At 40.0% G+C, this 24,922-nt stretch overlaps 1 protein-coding gene across 46 annotated transcripts in view; it reads left to right on the top strand.

Annotated features, from left to right (window-relative positions):
• Positions 1-24,922, top strand: part of RIMS1 (regulating synaptic membrane exocytosis 1) — a 319,116-nt gene that overhangs the window by 61,130 nt on the left and 233,064 nt on the right. For 40 of the 46 annotated variants that reach the window (XM_051615412.1, XM_051615441.1, XM_051615417.1 and 37 more), the window contains exon 2: positions 7,721-7,798. The exons of 5 other annotated variants lie outside the window; for them this stretch is intronic. In XM_051615412.1, coding sequence (XP_051471372.1) covers positions 7,721-7,798 — 78 coding nt within the window. Of the gene's footprint in view, positions 1-7,720; positions 7,824-24,922 lie in introns of all 46 variants that reach the window. One more of the 46 variants, XM_051615432.1, reaches the window with a different exon arrangement.

Genomic DNA, 24,922 nt, shown 5'->3' with positions numbered 1-24,922 from the left:
ATGGGGTGCACCTATCTCAGCGCGGAAAAAGTATATTCTCCCAGAAGTTAGCAGCCCTCATTGACAGGGCTTTAAACTAGGTTTGAAGGGGGAAGAGAAAACAAAGCCTGCTGCAAACATACTTGGGATTTGCATGATGAGATTTGAAGGTCTGGAAGTCATAAAGGATACAGGACACTGGAAGAACCTCAAGGGTATAAAAGGGTGTCCCTCTAAGAAGGTGACATGGCCAGCAGCCCAGCTGAAGTCCCTCTACACCAATGCACATGGCATGGGCAACAAACAGGAGTTGGAAGCTACTGTGCTACAGGAAAGCTATGACATAGTGGCAATCACAGAAACTTGGTGGGATGAATCCTACAATTGGAGTGTGGCTATCAAAGGCAATAAGCTGTTCAGAAGGGACAGGACAGGAAGAAGGGTTGGAGGTGTTGTTCTCTATGTAAAGAATTGGATAGAGTGTGAAGAGTTGTCCCTTAAAAAATAGCCCTGAACAAGTTAAAATTTTATGGGTGGGAGTTAGAGATCAGAACACCAAAGGCAGCCTAGTGGTTGGAGTCTATTACAGGCCACCCGATCAAGTGGAGCCTGTCGATGAAGCCTTCTCACTCCAGCTTGAGGAAACATTGTGATCTCAGGCTCTCATCCTGCTGAGGGATTTTAACCATCCCGACATCTGTTGGAAAAGTAGGACAACAAGTTGTAGGCAATCCAGGAGACTCCTGGATTGCCTTGATGACAACTTCTTAAGTCAGGAAATTGACAGTCCTACCCAGGGGGATGTGTTATTGGACCTGATTGTCACAAATGCAAGTGAACTCATTAGGGATATCAAAGTTGAAGGCAGCCTGGGCTGCAGTGACCATGCACTAGTGCCGTTCACTGTCCTAAGGGGCAAGATGCAGATGAAAAGCTTAGTCAGGTCCCTGAATTTTAGGAAGCAAACTTCCAGCTCTTCAAGGAGTTAGTAGATGGGACCCCATGGTCAATGGCCCTCAGGGACAAGAGAGCAGAAGAGAGCTGGCAGATCTTTAAGGATGCTTTCCACAGGGCACAAGAGGTCTCAATCCCGTGGTATAGGAAATGGGGTAAGGAAGGCAAGAGGCCAGCATGGCTGAGCCAAGACCCACTGGTCAAACTAAAAGGCAAGATGGAACTACACAGGCAGTGGAAGAGGGGACAGGTATCCTGGGTAGAGTATAGGGACACTGCCCAGATATGCAGGGATGAGGTCAGGAAGGCCAAGGTACAGCTAGTACTGAACTTGGCAAGAGATGTTAAGAAAAACAAGAAGGGCTTCTACAGGTACCTAAACCAGAAAAGGAAGGTTAAAGAAAGCATAACCCCCTGATGAGCCACAATGGTGAAATGGTAACAAGAGACAAGGAGAAGGCTGAGGTTCTCAATGACATTTTTGCCTCAGTCTTCACTGGTAACTTCTCTCCTCACAACTCTCATGTTGATGGCCCACAAGATGGAGATCAGAGAGACAAAGTCCCCCCACTGTAAGTGAAGATAAGGTTCGTGACCATCTGAGGAACCTGAAGATACACAAGTCCATGGGACCCAATGAGATACATCCCAGAGTCCTGAAGGAGTTGGTGGATGTAGTTGCCAAGCCACTGTCCGTGATGTTTGAAAAGTCATAGCAGTCAGGTGAAGTCCCTGGTGACTGGAAGAAAGGACATGTTACACCCATATTTTAAAAGGGTAGAAAGGAGGACACTGGGAATTACTGACCTATCAGCCTCACCTCTGTGCCTGGGAAGATCGTGGAACAGATCCTCTTAGAAGACATGCTAAGGCATGTGGAGGACAAGACAGCCAGCACGGCTTTACCAGCGGCAAATCCTGCCTGACCAACCTAGTGGCTTTCTACAACAAAGTGCCTACATCAGTTGACCAGGGAAAAGCAGTGGGTGTCATCTATCTGGACTTCTACAAGGCCTTTGATACAGTCTCCCACAACATCCTTCTCTCTAAATTGGAGAGATATGGCTTTGATGGGTGGACTGTTCAGTGGATAAGGAATTGGCTGGATGGTTGTGTCCAGACAGTAGTGATCAATGGCTCTAAATCCAGATGGAAAACAGTGAGCCTCATGAAGTTCAACATGGCCAAGTGCAGGGTCCTGCACCTGGGCCGAGGTAACCCAAGATATGAATACAGGCTGAGGGAGGTCACACTTGAGAGCAGCCCTGTGGAAAAGGACCTGGGGGTACTAGTGGATCAAAAGCTGGACATGAGCCACCAATGTGCAGTTGCAGCCCAGAAGGCCAACTCCATCCTGGGCTGTGTGGCTAGCAGATCGAGAGAGGTGATTCTGCCCCTCTACTCTGCCCTGGTGAGACCTCACCTAGAATACTGTGTCCAGCTCTGGTGCCCCCAGCACAAGAAAGATGTGGACCTGTTGGAACGTGTCCAGAGAAGGGCCATGAAAACGATGCGAGGGCTGGAGCACCTCTCTTATGAGGACAGGCTGAGGTAGTTGGGGTTGTTCAGTCTGAAAAACTGAGGTCCGGGGGGACCTCATAGTGGCCTTCCAGTACCTGAAGGGGGCCTACAGGAAAGCTGGGGAGGGTCTTGTCACAGGGGCTTGCAGTGAGAGGACAAGGGGTAATGGTTGTAAACTGAAGGAGGAGAGATTTAGGTTAGAGATTAGGTGTAAATTCTTCAGTGTAAGGGTGGTGAGACACTGAACAGGCTGCCCAGAGATGTTGTGGAGGCTCCATCCCTGGAGGTGTTCAAGGGCAGGTTCGGTTGGACTCTGAGCAGCCTATTCTAGTGGAAGGTGTCCCTGTCCATGCAGGGGAGTTGGAACTTGATGATCTTCAAGGTCCTTTCCAACTCCAAACATTCTGTGACTGTGATCTGCCAGTTTCTCTTGGCTGTGAAAGAAACTTAGGGTGACTCGCTCACATGTGGGTGAGTAGTTACAGAGTCCAGTGTCTGTCTGTAAGGAAAAAACACTCCCAGAGACATGAGTAGTGAAGTTTTTGTCTTTGCTTGTAGCCTGGATGCAAGGACAAAAGGCTGGATGTTATTTAACAACTTAAAAATGCAGTTAAAGTCTACTGAAATCTCTCAGGTGCCTAATGAGACTTTATCAGCCCACTCAAAAATCTCCCTTCAAGCCTGAACTTTTTGGAAAATCCTTCCCAAAGGACATGTTTCAGTGTTAAGACAGTGCATGTGTAAGCATGCTTCTCCTTCGGGTTCTGTCTTCTATGAGAGTAATGGAGATTTCCAGGAAAAGTGTGTCTCAAAGCCTTCAGGAGAACCTAAGGAGACATTCCACATTAAGGGCTCTTATCTTAGCTTATTGTGTTGGAACTGCCATGGTGTCTGATTCAGAATAATTTCTTCCTGGAAAACTGACCCTTTCTTCTTGTGTAGGGCACACTGAGTTTGAGACAACCAGTATCTCTCTCTGTTTTCATGAAGAAGGGTATTGGAACTTTTTGCAGTAAGTTAACAAGCTGCTTCTTTTTGGTTTGTAGAGCCTTCATCTGGTTGGCCCTAGAAGATGCTGCAGAATTGTTGTATTTACATGTTTTGAAGAATGTAATTCAAGCACAGAGACTGTAAGAGCTCCTGGTCTCAGCACATCTGGGGATGGGGAGGAATTTCTGACATAGAGGCAAGACAGCACCTGAATTTGCTGGCAGAGAGCAGCACTGTATGTGCCATGGAAGCGGTCCCTAGCCTGGTTCTAGCAGCCAGGCCTCTCTGGTGGTTCAGAGGAAAGAAAGAGAAATTGTTGCTCTCCTTGAGATTCAGAAATTAAAGCATGATCCTATATGCACCCTATAAGCACCTTCTCCATTTTGAGTTCATGTGAAGCAGTGTCAGGCAGACTAAATCCTGCATTCTTTTAAAGTTCTTTCTGTTTGTATTTACTATTACGATAAATTCTGGCAAGCATAGAGCCTATTTTTTCAGTGTGTTTGTGAGTTTTGGGAAACCTATATCTGCTTTTCTGCAATTGTACAAGGCTGGAGAGTGACAGCCAGGCTTTCTTCTTTGGGTGAGTAACATAAGCATAAGCCACAGTCCTGTTGGGTGATGGAGGGGGAGATGATAATAGCATCTGATCCAAGAGCAGTTTGATAAACGTCAAGTATAAAAATGTCTACTCTGTTTATGTACTGCTCTAAGTTGATGATGAGGACTAGGCTTTTTGTAGCAAGTACTGCAGTCTCAGTAGTTATTCACTATAGAAAAAAAAATTGAATAAGCAAAAGAAAAGCTGATTTAGATGCAGGAAAAATGAATTTGCTGCTTTGTAAAGAATATTTTTGAACGTCCAGGGGGACATACGAGAAAATAGAAAGAGTATGTAAAGGGAAGGGAGTAGGAAGAATGAAAACATATACTGTATGCATGGAAGTTTGTGCTTTTTTTAACTCCTTGAACCAAAGGAAACATGGAACTCAGGTTCTTAATTATGAAGTGTGAATGTAACAATCTCTGAAAAATCTGCAGAAACAATATTCCATTCAGTGTCATGATTAGAAATGGCTGTCTTTTAATTCTAAACTGTGTAAGTGTTAGGGAGGAGGAAAGGTGTAATCAGTATCAATGCCTTTATTATACAGTTTTTCTAACAATAAAAAATATTTTGAAGTTTTGTAGAAAAGCATGTCTGCTTTAGATTCCTAGCAGCATAAATAATCTATAAATATAGGACCTTGTGCTTCTGAAAATAATATCTACTAGGAGTAAACTGAATTTGCATGAATTTACCCGTTTAGTCACCGAGACTGAGCCACTGGGTCACCCAAACAATGGGTTCATCTGTCAGTGAAGACTCTGTGCATCTGTGGCCTGATAATTTAGTTTGAGAAATCTTTTATTATCATGATACTATGATTCAGGATCTGAAGCTAGATGTGCTAGTAGTTATACTAAGACTTAGACTCTGCCAGACCGGATGGATTTTAAATGTAACCTTGGACTTGGTGGTCATACCTCACATGTTGTTTGAGACACACATCCATATTCCTGCATGGGATTTTGTAGATGGAAAAGTAGAGCCGTTGCTCCTCCACTAGTTCCAGTTAGAGGTCAGGTTGACCAAAGAATATCTGGCTGTTATCACTGAGACCAAAAACATTGAAGTAAAAATGCATGGGACTTGCTGAATTTAGCATCAACACAGTTGCTTCGGTGATGTCTGCACCGAAAAACTGTAGCTTCTGGGTAAAAACCTAGTGTAGCTTTGATCCTAGCCTCTGGCACACAAAAAATCTTTCAATTTGTGTGTGTGTATACACATATGTATAGAATACATATAAAATAATAAGAAAAATATGAAGAAAAAGTATTTAATGTCTTTTTGCCCCTATGATTGTTGGTTTAATGAGCTAAATGAAAGTAAAGTGGTTGCAGTATCCTCTTCTTTTTGATAGCTCTTCAATTTTGGAGATATCAGTCACCAATTTATACAACAAATCCTCTTAGAAGATGACCCATAGGCTAAAGCCTTTTATTTCTAATGGCTTGTAACAAAATGAACCTGAGTATACTGAGATGTAAACCCTAAGGCCAGGATAAATTTAGAGAGTTGAAACTACTCTAGAGTGCATATACAAAACGGTACCTTGCAACCTAAGACATTTTCCCAAACAGCCAGTTCTGGCTGACTCAGAATTCGGTAGCTTATTAGCACATTTCTAAAGCAAGCTTTTTGTTCTAGCTCTTTCATGGAACAATAAAAGCATCTGCCATCCAGACAGATTTCTAAATGTATCCTTTCTAAATGCACCAAAATACAGTATGGCAAATTAACAGTAGTTTCTCTTGTTCTTAAATTGCTAAGTTTACCCATGGAGTCTATGCCCAAATCACTTCTCCTGTCACATTTATCTCCATCTTGCTGTCTGGATGGTGAAGGAGGTGGTGGAAGAGATCTGTTTTTTAGTTCTAGATAATAAGCTTCTAATGTTTTTATTGTGTTCTAAAGTAGAATTTTGGAGCATGCAAGACCTTGAGGAAAAACGCTCCTCACTTTTATCCTGCATACCTTTTTAATCTGGTTCCTCTTTCTGCGTTTGAGAGTATCCCTATTTCTGTACCTTGTTCCTTTCCTCTTTTCTTTGACTTAGCAGTTTTTCCAGGATAAATTTATTCAGTATTAAGTTACTTGTACAAAGAAATTAAAAGGAACAGTATTAAGTTACTAGTACAAGCAACAACAAAAGAAGGAAGAAGAAACTCTCAAAAAGGACAAAACCCACCACAGTTAAGGTTGGTGGGAATCAGGCTTCCGCATCATTCCTTTGTGATATCAGCTGCTTCTTTTTCCATAGTCTGGCAGCCATCACTCATGCTTCAACCCCACTTGTTTTGTTTTTTGTTCTTTTTGCTCATGGCTCTAGCACTCAAGGCCTGTCTCAAAGATCTCTTTATATAAAACAGTCCAAAGCCTAGCCCTGAGTGTTGCATTAGCTGATGGGAAATGAGCAGGTGACCTAAGAAGTCATCCAGTGCTCCTGGGCCTATCAGGAGCTGGAGTTGATAGACAACTATGAGGTGAAGGAGCCCAGGGTGCTGCAAGGGCTGCTTCTCCACCAGAGCAAAACAGAGACCTGGAGGGGGAAGATCATATGCCAACAAAATGACTGAAAATATATCCTCAGCTACTCTTTGTTCTTCCCAGTTTCAATCTCTGTTAATTCTGGCTGATATTTTTTTATTTTTCAATCAGGCCAAGGCAGAGGGAGTGGTTTGGGTTCCTCTTCTCACCCATTGTAACATTACTCTGGAGAACAGATTAGATCACGCTTTGGTGAGGGCCTAGAGAGGAGTATTCCCAGCCATGCCTCAGTGGAGGGTAACTCCCAAGTTACTTCATGGTAGTTAATGCACTCTTTGAGTCCGGGTTGTGTGAAGTGAGCGGTGTGTGAAGGTCTGGGCTGTGGCACTGGAAGATGCTAAGAGCAGTCAAGCATCTCTGAACTGTAGGTTTTACTTTTCTTTTGTATATAGACAGCAGTAGCCTTGAGAGGCTTGCATGTATCTGACTGGCAGATGCCAGGCTAAGTTTGATCTCCCTTTTCCAGAGGAAGAGTACTCTCTAATCTGCCACATTTGGACTCAGTGGAGCGAGAGAACAGAGTAGGGGTAGGGACCAGTCTGGACACACAGGCTGTGTCTGAGATGCACTGATCCACACATGGCATTATTTTCTGTACTAAGCAGATATATCTATTGATTTACAGGATACCAAAAAAGAAAGACCCTACTGCAAGCCCACCATGTTTTTGGGAACTATACAGTCAAATGCAGAGGCTCTGTAATCATGAGGAACCTAGACAGAAAAATGGAGAGCTGATTACAAGCTTTCTGGAGAACCTCCTCCTGTGTTGAGGATGAAGGACCATAATTCTGAGGAGACCCTCCTCTGAACTTCCCTGCAGGGATGTTTTTTTACCATGGAAGTGCTTCTGCACTTCCTAGATTCTGAAAACAGTTCATTTCCTGGAGTTATTTTTTTGGTCATATGAGGCTGGGAGAATAGAGCTTATCTTGATGATTAGCGACAAAAATCAACCATGCCACATGCTTCTCCAGGGCCTAGTTTTCTATGATGAAACTTTCTGATTAAAAGTTTGTTGTGCTGAAATAAAATTAAATAGGAATAATACTAACCTTGCACTCTGGTCTAAAACAAGAGTTACTAGCTTATAAGCAATTTATTTTTCTCTTGTTTTTTCAGCTTGGATACCTGTGGAATTAGTGACCCTTCTAGACATGATTTCAAAACGGCTTCAAGGGAGAAAACTGCTTTCAGTTGGTCAGACGATTCTGTCTTAAAAATGGTGATATGTTAAAATGTCTTGTTACTGGGTTTTAATTTATTTTGCATTTTAAGACTTTGAAACTTTGCTGCAGGTGGTGATAACTTGCTTTTTAAATGTACAGTGCAAGTTGTGCATCTACATAAGCAGACCTGTAAGTGCAGGGGGACAACAACACTAAATAAGGGCACAGAAAATCCCCATCCATCTATTAGAGTAGCTGGTTAGGCATGAATGAGAGAAAATTGTTCACATAAAGTGCTCATACTATTGTGAATATTTTTAAGTCTTAGTACGCTAGCACCCAAAACTACATTTCTGTTAGTATTTAAAGTGCAGGAATTTTCTGATTTAGAAGATCAATGAAACAAAAAGATAAGCTGCAGTAAAGTGACAGGCTTGGAACAGTCTGCCAACACTTGTTCACAGGAAAGGAAAACAACTTAAAATAAAATTAAAAAAACCCCAAAAGAAATAACTAATACCAGAAGGTTGGGAAATTTATCCTTTTTTAAAAATTGTAGGAGTATTCAAATGAAGTTTTCCGGTATTTGAGCTGTGATGTGAAGGACTTCTAAATGTTCCAGTAGCAACCACGTTTTCACTTCACACATATGTTCAGATAAAACATACTTGAATTCTGAATTAGAAAGCACTTTAAAATGTACCTTGAGTCTAGGAATGGACTCCTTTGTGTGAAAGCATCTTGCTGGTAATCAGGTCTATTACTGTGATGGTTTTAGGGCTGATGGATGAGAAACAGCCTGCAGATACCATAGGGATCTGCACACAATAAGGATTGAAACAGATAAGCAGACCATTTATTTGGGGTTATTTGGGACTGAAACTGTGTGTGAATATGCTGAGTTGTTCTCGTGTAATTTTCTTTCTGCGTGCTTACCACGCATTTCTCATTGTGGCACTTTGCTTAGATTTAAAAGTAGAAATAGTGGAAAAAAATTGTTGTTTTTAAAAATTGTTAATATTTTTGGAAGAAACAGGTTGGTGAGTTCATAGGGCGGTTATCTAAAGAACAGAGAAAAAAAATCGTAGGACTACTCTTGAATATTTCTTTAATTTCCTTTTAAAATAATTCTGGATTTTTTAGCCAAACAAATCTGCTTGTGAAAATCATCTCATATTCAAGGATTTTTATTTTTTATTTTTGAAGTTCAACCAAAGAAGATGTGGAATGCCCACAAGCCAAACTGTTTCAGAAGTCAGACAGAGGAAATTACTGAGGTTGACTGTGATACCTTAGCCCACATTCTGGTTTTACATTTGTGTCCCTGGAGGCCTTGATGAAGTCAGCTCTCTGGGCAGATATATATGACAGGGCTTACCGTGGCCAGGAAGGAGTACATACCTAAGGTGTACCAGCCCTCCTTAGAAAAGTAGTGTTGGAAAACATCACACTGTAACAGAGCTTGAGCGCAGAAGAAGGCTAAGTACTCCCACCACATGTATGTCTGTCAGGAAGGCTGTTTGAGAACATTCCTCTGTGAATCTTGCCTGCAGGAGGAGGTGTTACCTCTCCTCCTTAATTTGCAGGGTAATAAAGTACTAGAAGATGTTCCAGGGTGTTAAATATTAAAAGGTGTTCTGTGTGTTTGATACTGCCTGCATCTGATGTTTTCTTTCTACTATCTGAGAAAACAAGGAGATCTGTCTAGGTAGTAGAATGGGAGAGAATCATAGAAACATAGAACCATTTTGGTTGGAAAAGACCTTTAAGATCCCAGAGTCCAACCATTAACCCAGCACACTGCCAAGTCCACCACTAAACCATGTTCCTAAGCACCACATCTACACATCTTTTAAATACCTCCAGGGGTGGTTACTTGACCACCTCCCTGGGCAGCCTGTTCAGTGCTTGTTCCAGAGAATTTTTTCCTAATATCTAATCTGAACCTCCTCTGGGATGATTTGAGCCCATTTCCTCATGTTCTTTCACCTGGGAGACTGACACCCACCTCACTCCAGCCTCCTTTCAGGTAGTTGTAGAGAGTGAAAAGGGTCTCTGCTCAGCCTCCTTTTCTCCAGGCTGAATAACCCCAGTTGCCTCAGCTGCTCCTAGTGAGACTTGAGCTCTAGACCCTTTAGCAGCTTCATTACTCTTCTTTGGATGCCATAAAGCCAGAATGCTTCAGTAATTGTCCTGCTTAGCATCTAGGTCCTTTATCACCACACTTCTGCCATGTCTTGATATAATTTGATATTTTAAAATCATTTTTCAACTTGAACCTTGCAATTTCAGAGCAGTATTTCAGTGAGTTTGTTGTGATAGAAGCCAGGCAAGATGTATTTACAAAAAAAAAAAAATTAAAAAATTGACTTTTTTTTTTTCTTAGATTAGAAATACAAAGAAATGGCTTAGTCATATGATTGTCACCTCTGGTCTTCAGTGGGCAGAGTTAATGTTATTCTGGGTACCCTGACCGTGCGTTTCAATCCATAACATGTAATAAGTTTTTTAAAAAATTTAACCATTATTCCATTTTTTTTTTTTTAATGTGTGCTAGGAACAGTTAAAGAGAGATTTGAGATGTCACTGAAATGCATGTTTTTATTATACAATTGAAGTGTGTCTCATTCTGAACTGTTTTAACATCATTTTTGTAGAGGAATTTACACAGTATGTAATTTTATCTTATACTGCATTATCTATATTCTAGCTACTCATCCAATTAAGAAAAGTAGAAAGGAATACTGAGTCAATTAAAGGAGCAAATTGACCATTCTGGGAGCCTATTTAACAAACTGTTTTACATCAAAACCTACAGATGGTCATCTGATGGAGAATTCCTTTGGTTCTGATAAAAATGACAGTCTGTTACACTCCCATGCTGGAAACATACATTGCTTCATCAAAATACTGTTCCAATCGATCAGCAATATATTCTGGTCCTCTGTGGACAAAAGAGCTAAGATGTGTACAAAAATATCTTTATAAACCACAATTATTTCTTTGGGAGCAAGATAACTATTATTGGATTAGAAGGTTGAAATTATTTGAGGGACAGATCAATTAAAAAGTGTTAAATCACATTACCACACACTGTTGGTAAAGAAAGCAGCCAGTGTTAATGAAAAAAAATTAAAAATCTGTAGGTGATTAGCATTTGTACTGCATGAAAACATTAAACAATATTTATCAGTGTGTGATCAGCATCACAGAAATGACTTGTTTAAACATGTTCTGGGTAAGTGAGCGCACTTCAGAATTTTACGTTAAATGCACGTGCAACTTTGAAGTACAGTTTTAGTTTAGTCCCCTGCCTCCGTATTACTAGCATTTAAACTAAAAAACTAATTAGTAATTCTATTTCTAGATGCGTTAATTTGATTTACTCACAGAATATAAATTATTTATTTTCTATCATGAGTACAAAGCATTGGAAGGGCAAATAATCATTAAACAATTATGTCTGGTTTTACCCCATTAGTTTTGTAACTTGGTATGACTGTTATGAGCATCCTGAGTAAACAGTAGGTGGGTGATAAAATAATTTCCTAAAATTCTGTCTTTTCTCGTGGAGGTGCTGGGAAGTCAATATTTTACAGAGGCAAAGTGGATCTGTCATAAATGTGTACTGCTGCATGAAGAATGTTAAACATAATTCCAAAGTGGCAGTGTAAATACTTATTATAAGTCCATTTATTAATCTAAACTTTAGGAAAGTCAGACAGGAAAGATGAAGTCTGTAATATGCTGTCACTTTAAATCACATGATAAAATAAAGCAAAAGTGAAATAAATCAGTAAAATACATTGGTTAAAGTAAGTATAGCCATTAATATATAAATATTGTTTTGGAAACAAGAACTGAACCTATGCTTGAAATTATAAGTAAACCCATCCTTCATATAAGGGGAAATGCTCTGTAACGGAGTGTTCTTTTAATAAATATTGTTAGTTATTAAACAAAATTTTGTGCTTTCAAAGTATTTCCTATTAATGTTTTCTACATACTTGTATGATACAAGCATAGGACTAATGCAGAAGCAGGAGTACAAATCTGGAAAACAAGATGAAGGAGGTGTTTGCTATATAAGGCTTGGAAATGTCAGTACTTTTGCTTCCAACATGTCTTTGCAATATGTCCTCCTCCATTTCTGTGTTGTTATTTAGAGATGTCTTAAAATCGTTGTGCAAGCAAAAAGCTTTAGCTGCATTTAGTTCAGCTTGCTTTATTGAATTGGAATATTCAATTCAACAACGAAACACACCATAAAACATGCCTGGAAAATAAAACCTGCATATTTCCTGCATCCATTTTAGCAAAGGATGATAATTAAGTTGTTCAGAACAGCTGAATGGCAAGAATCAAAATATTGCTTGACTATGTAATGAGGATGAATGATTACGTTAGATGTCGTGATTTAAAGTGGGAGATTGCTGCTTTCCCTTCATATGGAAGTTTTTGGTTTGTGTTTGGGAGATTTTGTTCTGGCATGTCGCTGATTTTTCCTAATTTGGTAATCCCAGATCAGTTCTTGTCTTCCAGCTACGAGGAACCAGGTGGGACTCCATCAGCATTTGCCTTTGTAGCCATAAGCTAGTAGAGGAAGGTGATAAATTAAATATTGACAGTCCTTTCCTTTCTTCAGTGCTGTTTCCTAGCATAGGCTGCAGTTCAAAGCATATGTGCATGTGCCAAGTCACCTCTTTGAACTGGGAACGTGGTGTTCTGGAGTTGAGAGGAAGCTGTTGTTTTGTCACACTTTTCCCTATACTGATGTGTCTCAACAGGAGCTGCTAGACTTAACGCTGCAGCTGCTCTGGGTCTTCTGCCCAGATGGGGAAATGTGTAGGAATGGTGTCCAGGATGTGTGGGGCTAGCTAAAAAGAAGTAGAGAACAGTGTCCTCTTTAGAGATTACAGAGTGAGAAATTACACCATCCATTTTTCTTTTAGAGAGGTAAACAACATGCTCATAATCAAACCAAGCTGAGATCTCAACTAGCAGATTTTAGTGATATCCTAGAAAGTGGGGCTCTGTAGGTACTCAAAGGTATAAACATGCAAGGTTTTTATTTATTTTACTCTATTACATTCTGATTCTGTAAACTCTGTATTTTTACTCTTCCTTCTTCACTAGATGGTAAACTCTGCTACACAAAAGAAAAGTAGTTTCTGTTGGTTCTGAATTTGTGAGGGCCTTAAGCCAAAGCTGTTTCCAGTCATACATTGTTTAAAAGTATCCCTTTTGAGCTGTTAATTTTAATTAATATATTTTGTTTGAGACTTTCTGTTTTTGGTATAAATGCTTTGAGAATTTCTAGCTTTTACCTGTTACCATTTCAAGAATATTTAAAAATGTAACTTGCAGTAGCAACCTATTGGTATGTACCTCACTTTTGCTTATGCACTCCAGAGTGGTATGCTGGAATGGAAATATTTCTTCATACGTAGAAATACTCAGAAAAGTAAAGTATTTAAAATTACACAATTAAAATTAATCTGAAAGTAATTGTCCTTTTAAGTCATTGGCACAGCTTTCTTCAAGAAATTGAGGGTGTTTCGGCAGCTTAAACCAGCAACCTGCCCTCAGCCAATTACTGTATTTGTCAGTTTATCAGGTCATGTTGCAATCAAACTCACCTTAGCTACTGATGCCACTATAAGTTTAAACTAATTGTCCTGTTCTTTGGAAATCCACACATCACATTACTGTGCTGTACATGTGATCTGATTTTGTGTTGTGCTTTCTTTTGTCTGCTGTGGACTTCTCATGAAGCAAGCAGCAACATCTGAGAAGAGAAGAAGAAAATTCCCATCAATAGTGTCAGTGCAGAGCACTCTCCCACTTCCTGATATGATACCAGGCTTTTGGATAACATAGTTCTTCATTCTTTAATTGGCCAGGCATACACACAGTTATTTTTATTCCTGTGGACTGTAGCACTCTTATCAATAAAATGGAGATCCTTCTACTTTTCTAAAATTTAAATAAAGCATGTTGAGGTCTGTTGGCTGAAAGAAGAGCTATTTGCAATATTGAATAGCAATAGAAATGCAGCAGCATTCCCCTCCTTCTCTTTCCCGTTTCCCCTTTCCCTTTTTCCTTTTCCCTTTTTCCCTTTCCAATTTGGTAGGGTGTGGGTTTTTTTTATTTTTCACCTCACGGGATGATTCAGATGGCAGAAGATTCTCATTAAACGTGATTTTTTTTGTTCCTGTTTAAGTTAAAATAATGAAAAAGATGCTGAATGAAAAAAATCTTTTCAGTGACGCAGTAATAGCAAAACAAAAAAGCTGTAAAAGGTCATTTTTTCCTGGACCACTTTCCCACCTTTCTGTCTGTGTGAAATGAGGACTTGCCAGCTTTCCAGTGAGCTGTGGGCTTCACGGTGCTGGGCAGTGTTTCCCTTGTTAACTACATGGTGTATGGTGTATGTTTTTTATTTGCTTGTCTCAGATACCAAGGAATAGAAAAGCCTCTCAGATGAGCACATTCAGTCATGCTAAATGCTGGTTAAGTTCATCCTGTGTGAAGTTCATGAAGTCTCAATCCTTGGAAGTACTCAATATCTGCATGGATGTGGTCCCAGGCAACCTGCTGTAGCTGACCTTGCTTGAGCAGGGTGAGGTTGGACTAGAGACCTTGAGTGGTCCTGCTGAAGCTCAATGATGCCATGATTCTATAAAATTTAATTCAGCAGAAAAATGAAATCCAAATCAGGGCATGTCTGTACATGTTAGATTTCATAGGTCTCTGTCCTCTTACATGAGGAATTAATCATGAAATTGTCAAAATAATTTCCTGCATTTTTACTTTGATTCAGTTTAAGTTTCTGTATTATGAGGTTAGCAATATTTAAGATGCTACAGTTCTATGTAGATGTTTTGACATCCTCATAGTTGAAATGCTTCAGTATCATGTACAATGAATGCTTGGTTTCTTAGGAACTTCCATTAGTGTCTCTTACAACAATGTTCAATAAGTATTATACTTAGAATTCACACAGTGTATAATCATTTTACTGAACCAGCTTCACACTCTGCCAGAGGTCCATAAACTACTTTACCGTTGACTGGATGTCACACTCAACGGTGGCAAAAATGACAGACAACACCATTAGCAGCTGGTGTTGACAGCAAGTAATAATGTTGGCATGGGAAGTGATTGTCGCTGTCGCGGGCTGCTTGCCAGTCTGACGTTGTTAATGATACTTGTAGTCAGAGCGGCTGCTCTAATGGCCTTTTCTTAGGGTCTGCATTGTGGTAAGTCCTATTGCTGTAATTCCAGGCCTCCTACCAGACGTCCTGACTGACAGGATTTGGAACATAGTACAAAGATAAGTTTTGGCTTCCAATCTTAGCTTCTTTTTAAATGCTTAAATAATGCAAACAATTTTTACTTTCATTATTACTGTCATAGTTTTTTTTAGATGAACCAAGCATATTTTAGGGGGGCCTTAACTGCCCTCAGAGGCTTTCTTTTAAGTTACAGCAAATAAAGCACTTACCACTTCTGAAACCACATGAATAGATAGATCTCCGTTTGCACTTCTAGTATCACATGCAGTGCAAGGAAAACTCAGTGTCTGCAGGTGGTTGGGGTTGAGATTATTTCCTTGTCATCTGATTTTTTTTCTAGTCAGTGCTGTCAAAAGGTACCCTCAGAAGGCATATTTAGTGAAAAAAAAATTCTTTAAATTGAGGGGTAATCCATTGTATCTTCTTCACATTATTAACTGTTGAGAGACTGTAGGTAACAAGTTCCTTGTTTTTGCAAAACAAAGTTATTGCAAAAGAACTTAATGATTACTTCTCCCCCAAACCACAGGGCTTTAAGGGACTTTCTCCTGCATATTGACAGTGATAGCTCTTCTATTTGTGTAGCTCCTTTGCTCGCTTATTCATCTCTCATCTGAAGAGCTATTGAAAAGATCATTAGAAGGAGGACTACCAGCTAGGACCCAACTCAGTCTCCTTGACTCAACTCAGAGTTGAGTCTTTGGCTGGAGGTACCCTACTTCTTTCTTCAAGCTAAACAAACTAGGTGATAAGAGAAACATCCCAGTACCTAATTTATGTTTTACTAGAGCACACTCGGATAATCTGAAGCAAGATAGCTGTTTAACTAGGGGAGACTCTGGTCTGCTAAATGAACCTTGTCATTTGAACCTCTTGAAAAGGAGGAATTGGTCCAATTTTAGTATTTTACTGAGCCACACAAACCACACAGTTTCCTCTGGTCTCCAGAGCAGTGCTCTTCCTTTCAGTCCATTGATGGTTTGTCTTGAAAGTCTCCCTGGCAGCTTTTCAAGTGTAAGTTTCTTTAGTTCCCTTGCTTGCTGCAGCTCCATGGCAGGAGCTGCAGGTGCCAAGGAGCTCTGAGGAGCAAAGCTGTCTCTCCTCTGGCCCCAGGGAACTGGTTAGGGCACTGCAATGGAACAGCCTTTCTCCTCTTCTTCACTTGTGTCCTTCCTGGATGGCATATATATAAGGTTGACTGAAAACAAACAAAATAATTCTACCATCTGTTAAAAGCCATCAAAACAGAAGTAGGACAGAATAAGAATTCATAATAGCTTTAAAAATATAGTGCAGTTTGGAGAGAAAGCAGGTGAATGTTTATGTAACAGCTTGCCATGAAAAAACTAAGTTGTATATTTTGCAAGTGTTTATAATTTTAAAGCTTTCTAAATATAATTGGTGAAATTTATCCCAGTATCATTTGAAGGAGTCACTGTCATCACAGAGCTGTAGGTGCCTTCCTTCTTGAATAGATAGAAAAATACAACTTATGTAATTTGCAACATGTAGTTCTTGCTGCCCTCTTTTCTGTCATAAATTAGTGGTTTTAATTAAACTTTTTGTTTATGGTTGAGTTGCTTCTCTTTTGGATGACTTCACCCCCTGTAGGAGCCATTTTGTTCAGTGGTGCAGAAAACCATGTCTATGATAAGAAGGTTGATGAATCATGACCAGACATAATTTATACAGAGGATTATTCTTGTGTTATATAGAATCATAGAATCATTCAGGTTGGAAGGGACCTTAAAGACCATCAAGTTCCAATCCCCCTACCATGAGCAGGACTCCTACCACTAGACCAGGCTGCACAAGACCTTGTCCAACCTGGCCTTAAAAACCTCCAGGGATGGGGCATTAACAACCTACCTGGGCAACCCATTCCAGTTCCTCACCAGCTTTACAGTGAAGAATTTCTTCCTAATATCTAACCTAAATCTCCTCTCTCTCAGGTTAAAACCGTTACCCCTTGTCCTATCACTGCCCTCTCTGATGAAAAGCCCCTCCCCAGCTTTCCTGTAGGCACCTTTCAAGTACTGGGAGGTGCCATAAGGTCTCCCCAGAGCCTCCTCTTCTCTAGGCTGAACAGCCCCAACTCTCTCAGCCTGTCTTCATAGCAGAGGTGCTCCAGGCCTTTGATCATCTTGGTGGCCCTTCTCTGGACCCTCTGCTACAGGTCTCAGGTCTATATCTTTCTTGTGCTGAGGGCACCAGAACTGTACACATTATTCCAGGTGGGGTCTCACCAGAGCAGAGTAGAGGGGCAGAATCCCCTCCCTGGCCCTGCTGGCCACACTTCTTTTGATGCAGCCCAGGATGCAGTTGCTCTCTGGGCTCCAGCACACACTGGCGGCTCATGTCGAGCTTCTCATCTACTGCCACCCCCAAGTCCTTCTCCTCAGGACTGCTCTCCAGCCGTTCTCCCCCCAGCCTGTGTTTGTGCCTGGGGTTGTGCTGACCCAGGTGCAAGACCCTGCACTTGGGGTTGTTGAACTTCATGAGGTTGGCACAGGCCCACCTCTCCAGCCTGTCAAAGTCCCTCTGGATGGCATCCCTTCCCTCTTGGATGTCAGCCACACCACACAGCTTGGTATCATCAGCAAACTTGCTGAGGATACACTCAATCCCACTGTCCATGTCTCCAACAAAGATGTTAAACAGCACTGGTCGTAATACTGACCCCTGAGGGACACCACTCATCACCTGCCTCCATTTGGACATTGAGCCATTGAATATGCAAATGAAATGGCTGTGGTACAAGGGTTTTTGTAATGGGACTTTGTGTACAGAGTCACATCTGAGATCAAGTTCAAGCATGTGATCCACAGTGGTGGGGGAACAGACCTCTAGAGTTTATGGTCAAGTATTTACTTAAGGTAGACTTTGTTATCTTTTATAAGATTGCAAAGAGACTAAGGATGTTTATGAGCAGTGTAGTAACCAAAGCACTGGCTACTCACCAAACTCTTCTACATTTTTACAGGACTGTGTTTGTTTTTATTTATGATTTGTGTGTGTGTGTGTGTAAAAGCATATTACAGAACTCTGAAGTTCTTTGCTTTCAGAATTGCTTCTGAACAAAAGACAAATTTTATCAGAGAACCACTTCTATACAGTTTCCTTAGCTAAAGGGTTCAGGTAGCACAGACCCAGAGAGAATGACAAAAAACATCTGCTCTTCAGGATTGAAGGCTGATCTTCAAAACACAGGAGTCTTCTGCAGGCTTTGCCTTTCAAGTGTGAGAGGTTTCTGGAATTCGGGCCATGGTTTCACAGTAGGCAAGACCAGGATGAGAAGAATTCTTGATCTTAAGGCTTTGCATTAATACAAATTAATATGGAAATTGGTTCCTTTGTATTACAGCATAATTTCAAAATCGGTAGCTTATGGAATGTACTTACTAAATAATGTCTGTGTAGTTGAATAGATTTAATTGTATTTCACTGAGAAGGATGTAACACCCTTTGAGGATTTCTTTCTTATTGATAACACTTGTATTTAGAAGTAATATACATACAAAAAAATTTAAAGTAATATCCCAAACTGCCAGCCTAAAATTAAGAATATGAATGTGGAAAAAATTATTCATATAGTACATAATATGGGCTATTTACTTCATTATAATAATGGAGCACATATTTTTAAAGAATTAAAAACCATTTTGAGAATCACAGGTGATGCTGAAGTTGAGTCTGAGTCAAGAGGTATCATACTTGCAAACGAGGGAAGTGGTGATAAATAACACAATGTGCTGTTGGTCCAGTCTGCTCTGTGCTGTTCAAATCATCCCTTAGATCTTCAAACAGTGACATATGTAAGGAATTTATTTCTTGTCCTGGAAGGAGGTGGTTTGATCTGCATAGGTGGTTTGTCCTGTATGGAGATGGTTACTGATGTGCCAAAGCTGGCCTTCATTTGTATACATTTCAGCAGTCAATTGGAAGGATGCACATGAAGTTTCTGCACTCAGGGACATGTGGCAGGAGCATAGTGTTTCAGCTGTGTGTAGCCCTGCTTTGTTTTTGTTGTCCATCAGTGTAATTCCTGCTGCATTGTAGAGCAGAGTTCAGGCTTTTGAGCTGTTTTTTAAAGAAAATGCCAGCCTGTTATGCAGCTGTGTTATAAAGTGCAGTATCGAAAACTGAGTGTCATTGTTAATAAATATTGCCTGTCAGCCTTGGGAGTCCTGTGCTGTCAATTTTCTAGTATACAGGCACTTAATGTGGATGATATTTAGATTATTTTTTGATACCTTATTCAGCAAAGCTGGTGAGCAGTTAACCTTATGGTAATTTTCATAAGTCTCTCCCAGGTAGTTACTGTTGCATGTGGTCAGTGCTGTCTTTTACTGCATTGGAATGAATTTTACACTGTGATACACATTTAGTCACATGGTTGCTGCATGGGACTTTAATGTGTATGTATGTTCCATGAACTCTGAAGAGTTGGAAGTGGCTCAAAACTTCCCATTTCCTTTCTGGATGCTTCCAATTCTCCTTAACCAACAAATTAAAAGATCCTGTCAGAAACTGTAGTGTTAAAATGACTTGAAATAAATAAATAAATAAACAAATAGCTCTAAAAATAAAAAATAAATTATCTGAATTGAATATATTTCAGTCTGTGGGACTTGATGAGATTGTCACCGTTTGACTCAGGTTCGACAACAATGCTCTTGATCCCCTTTCCCTCCCACCCAGGTAGGGAAGGAGAGAGAGAAAAAGAGAGAGACTTGGCTGGATTGAAAACTAAACTTCAAGGCGTTAATTAAACACTAATGGTATAAGAAAATATATACAATTATATACAAATATGTTCAGGTATGTGCAAAAGCCTCTCGCCTCCCCCACCCCCAGCAACTCCCACAGCACTTTCCTTAACTGCAAACAGTCCCAAAAAGTTCCAGAGCTGCTGGAGAAAGCACAGAGTGATGAGGGTCAGGAGAGCTCGAGCCTGGGGGTCGACGGTGATGGATGGACGGAGTCCTCCCCGGACGCCGGCTATGGACGGGAGCGAAGGGAAGAAGAAGCAGGAAGGAAGTTGTCTTCTGTGATCTCTGACCTTCCTCTGAGCTTACATAGATATATGGAATGGAATATCTCTGGCCACTTTTGCTGTCTGTCTAACTCAGCCTCCTACAGGGGGGTCATGGCAGGATTGAAGGAAGGAAGAAAGGGAGCGAAGATAATGAGACTGGGACACAGGGACTTGAAAGACAAGTGGACTTGGAAGAAAGGGGAATGAAATGAATGGAATTTATTAGTGAAATACAGAAGATGGAGGCAGATCTGTTAGGCTGGACAGTAAGCTTAGGGGAGATGTAGTGAGGTAGAGCTGTGGGATGTTTGTATTTGTTTAACTCAGTGTATGTAATTTAATGCAAGTTTTCTCTCAGACTTTGCACTGCTTTTCTAAGAGTAGGTGTATCCTGCAGCCCTACTAAGAATAGGCAAGGAATCTTAAGAACACCACATTTTAAAAAAAGTAGGTGGGAAGGAAAGTGGAAAATTAAATAGAAAGTGGAAAAGCGTAGCAGAAGTGATGGGGAAGAAATAGCACAACTGAAAATCAAAGGCTAGGAAGAAGATGACAGTAGTTGTATAAAATGTGGGGAAGAACTAGCAACATGTATCTATCTGCCTTCTCTCTGTGAGGGAATCATGTTGCGAATGGCTCAAGTATGTGGCAGTTACATGATTGCTGTTCCTCACTGGAGACACTTCTTGGAAAAAAAAAAAAAAAAGCTGCTTTAAGTGTTTCAGAAAGTGTTATGGGATTAAAAAAATAGTGGCAAAGTTTCCTGATTTATCTCAGTTGACAAAGATTAGTCAGCTTTGAATGTGTGGAAAGTGTGATCTAGGTGTATTTAATACCTGCAAAAATAATACAGCGATGCACGGCGCATTCTTTTTTAGACACTTATGTGCACTATAGTGTTCCTTCTTCTGGGGTGCTGGAATGTGCTGTTTTTCCCTGGGGAGAGAGTGCCTTAATGAGGTGAGAAAATTAGCCTTTTAGATTAAAAAAAAAAGTCTGCAAGCTCAAAGCCTCTTTGAACAATTTTCTGTTTGTAACAACCTCAATAGCAAGAGGTTCATTTTTAATCCTGTAATATGCGAAGTTACCTAGAAAAAGTGTTGCTTTTCCCAGGGAAACTGCATTTAAAATCAGTACACTTTATCCTTAAAAGTAATCTTAATAATTTATCATTCATATGCTGATGTGAAGAAGTGTGTATTGATGTTAACTTCAAATGAGATTTTTCTTTTTTTTTTTCTTGCTTTTAGATGTGAAAATTGCCAAAGTATGTTATCATGAGTGTACTGATGTCATGAATGTTTTTCTAGGTTTCACTGAGTTTTGTTAGTGAGTTGATGTAGATTTTGGTTAACAGGGAGACATTTAAAGCCTTGAGGAGCATTTAGTCTCTTTAAACAACTGTGTAAGTCTAGTGTGATGTAGTGTCACTGTTGGCATCCACTTGTTTTTCTATCCACCATTTTATCTCATCATTAGGTATCTTCTCATCATCAATACAAAGGTTACACAGTATGACCTATAGTAGGGTGCTAAATTCTTCTGTGCAGAGTTGAGAAAAGTGAAAAATGAGCGTAACACTTTGCTTTTAGCTGGTATTATTGCTGAAAATGTTTTGATGCCTTAAGAGAAAGGATGACTGAGAAAAGCAGAACATAAGTTGTGCAATATTTATTTCTACTAGCATTACTTTTATTTTTGGAAGCACTGCAGGTCTCATAGAACTTGTTTTACAGGGGAAAAATACATAAGTTAATTCTCTACTTGTTGCCACTGCTTCTCTGTCCTTTTTTTAATCACTTCCCATCCTGCTTTTAAAATTAGACTTCCAAGAAGTCTTTTAAAAAGCGGCCACCGTGAGACGTGTTCATTATATCTGCTCTTCTTGTTCAGTGGGCCTTAAGTTAGATGACTGAAGTTGAGACAGCAGTTGCAAGCAATTGAATTGATGACTTGGAAGAAAAACTAGCAGGTGAATTCAGCAGGGTGTCCTTTTTATGACATAGTTGCTTGATTGCCAAGAAAACAGTGCATCACATCTGCAGATGGTTGATTCAGGACACGATTTCTGTCTCTAGCTCATCAACTTGTAATACATCTAGAGCTGCAAGTGGAAGTGGGTGGATGATGCTGTGCTCCTCAGGAATCTGGTTTACAGGCTGGAAAAGTGATGCAGGAGGTGATGTTGGTAGTTGGACTATGTCTATGGTATTGACTGTTCAGTCTTCAAAAAATTACAGTTGTATAATACTTGGAAAATAAAATCCAAAAGAAGCTATTGTCTTTCAGCCTGCTTTTTGACTCATTGTGCTACCTAAATCATTCTGGATATAATTCATAATGTAGATGTTTTGTGTTTGAAAGCAGAGTTATATGCTGCGAATTAAAAAATCTTAAGGTAGTTTTGACAAAATAGGATGTTCACACAAGTGAAATTTTTTTTTTTTTTTCAGATAAAAGAAGAGCTAGTTTTGTATTATAAGTAATAAAAGATTCTGTTTGCTAGAAATTGACTGAGGTATAATATATGCATAGCTATTATGTGTATAGAATCAGGTGCATTTTTGGTTTTTAAATTTCATTGTTATTAGTAAATGTGGCTTCACGTCTTTCCAGTACAGTTTGTGTAGTCTAATAACATAAAACCCTACACATTTTTATTTATGTGTTTTTGCTCTGTGCATACTTTTGTGGATCCAATTCTGTTTAAACTTGTGATGAAATGAAGACATGGTAGATGTACACAAGTAGCTTCAGTGCTGTGATGAAGTGCTCTTAAAATAAGTACACACAAGCAGAAGTGTCTGGAGATATAAAATATTCAGAAGTTTGAATTAATTTCTGGGAGAGATGGCTTGATGTTTTGAAATTTTCCTTTTTAAAACATTAATCAATTATGGTTTAATATAAAGCTGTTTGATTAGCTGGTGTGGTGGGTGTTGTCTCTGTGACAGTGAGGGAAGGAGTCGGTGCGTTGCAGCTGTGAGCCTGTAGTAGAAAGTCAGGGTGGCTTACCCCGTGGCTGGGGCACAGAGCCCACATCTCTTTGGGGTGCCTGGTCACCCAGAGGCATCTCTTGCCATGCTGCAGCCTGGGGAGCTCTCCTAGGACTGGGGCACAGGCAGCCTTGAGGTGGCTGGTGCTGGGATTTCTCTGGGCTGACTTCAAGGAGGTGTTTTCCCATTAGCCCAAAGTTAGCAAAGCTGCTGGCTCCTTCACGGGGACTTCTGAAGTGTCCTGTGCATGTGAAGACAGAATTGCGTTTTGGGATTTAAAAGCAGCTTCTATTAGGCAGATTTTTTAAAAACAGATTTTGGAGAAAGTAAAAATAATTAGCTGTAAAAAATTGTCTGTAATACAAGATGTTTTGACATGAATTTCAAAATGCTTTTTAAGGACTGTTTCTGCAACTTCCCATGAAACCCTTTCTCTCCCTGAATTCATTGTGTAATACTTCCTCAGCCAACAGAAAGTTCCCATGTGTTTCTCTGCATGTGTGTTTGTCTATAGCTAGTTAGTGGGCTGTACAGATAAGGCTTGTGCTTGTTGTCTAAATGATCCATCTTGCTGATATTGCTGTGGAGGACACCCCTTATCCTCAGAGCTGAACTTTGGAGGCTGGATGCGCATTTTTGGTGAAATCTCAGCTGCTGCCTTTTTTCTTTTAAATTTCTTCTCCATGTGGCAGAACTCAAATCACACTTACAGTTTCAGTCAAAAAATCACGAAGTCAGTGTTAATGTGGGTTTCACTCACATCAACCTGAAAATGGTTTATCTTTTTTTGGCTTTAGGACCCGTCCCAAAGAACGGTCTAAATATAAGACGAGGTATCATCAAGCTCTGCATTAACGGTGTCACTCAGAGTGCCTCTGAAGTTCTGATCTTTCTAGGATGTAGATTTAGGTTTAAAGTGTGAAATTTCTGGATAAGGTTTTTAAAACTGAAAAGGGGTTGTTTCTTTACTTTTAATTCCCTCCATGGGAGCTGCCATTTTATTGATGCTGTTTAGCAGAGGGCCCAGTTTACTGCAGAGTGCTGAGAAGTTGTTAGATAACTCTGGAAGTCAGAACAGTTCCAAGTTGTGAAACATCCTGCTAAGTTTATTTTCTAATTAAAAGGTTAAAGGTTTCTGTATTAATCAAAATAGGTGTAAAGTTTACATCACAAGGCTTCAGTCTTCCAGCTTTTTAATAAGACTACACGCATGCCAGTATACAGAGACTGTTTAAAGTTAGCAGGCTGAATTTGACCACATTGTTTTGGCACTGGCTTTTATATGACATAATAGTGAATAATCTGAAGAAATATCTTTGGAGTTAATCAGATGTTTACTCCTTTTATTTGTGTAGTAGCTACTCAGTTGAGTGAAAAACACACAGGATTTCTTTTCTTATCTCTAACATGTATCTTAGTATTTTTCTGTTAGCTTGGTTTTGTTTTTATTACTGCTGTCCCACAGATGGTGATGGCACTGCCCAGATGCTTCTCCATCCTTTTTCATCATGGGGTTGAGAAAACTATTAAAATGTATATTTTTTGGGCTCTTTGATTGATACGTGCTATCCTGACATTTCATTTTAGGTGAACATCTGCATCTGCCAGACATAAAAGGGTACTTAGTTTGTGTCTTCCCAAAACACCTCAAGGAAAGATGCTTTCCTTGAAATTCTTACTTACTGTAGTGAAGAGGAAATGTCACTTGAAGTTGCCCTTAAGGTGTGTCTCAGCATCCAATTACAAGTCAACCAAGTCCTTGTACAGGAGGAAATGCTATAGTGACCCAAAAAACAACTCCCTTGCGCAGGGATGTTGCCTGG

Source organism: Apus apus, chromosome 3, assembly GCF_020740795.1.
Source record: "Apus apus isolate bApuApu2 chromosome 3, bApuApu2.pri.cur, whole genome shotgun sequence".
Taxonomy (NCBI): domain Eukaryota; kingdom Metazoa; phylum Chordata; class Aves; order Apodiformes; family Apodidae; genus Apus; species Apus apus.
Note: the sequence above shows the minus strand (reverse complement) of the source record. Positions and strands in the feature narration are given on the sequence as shown.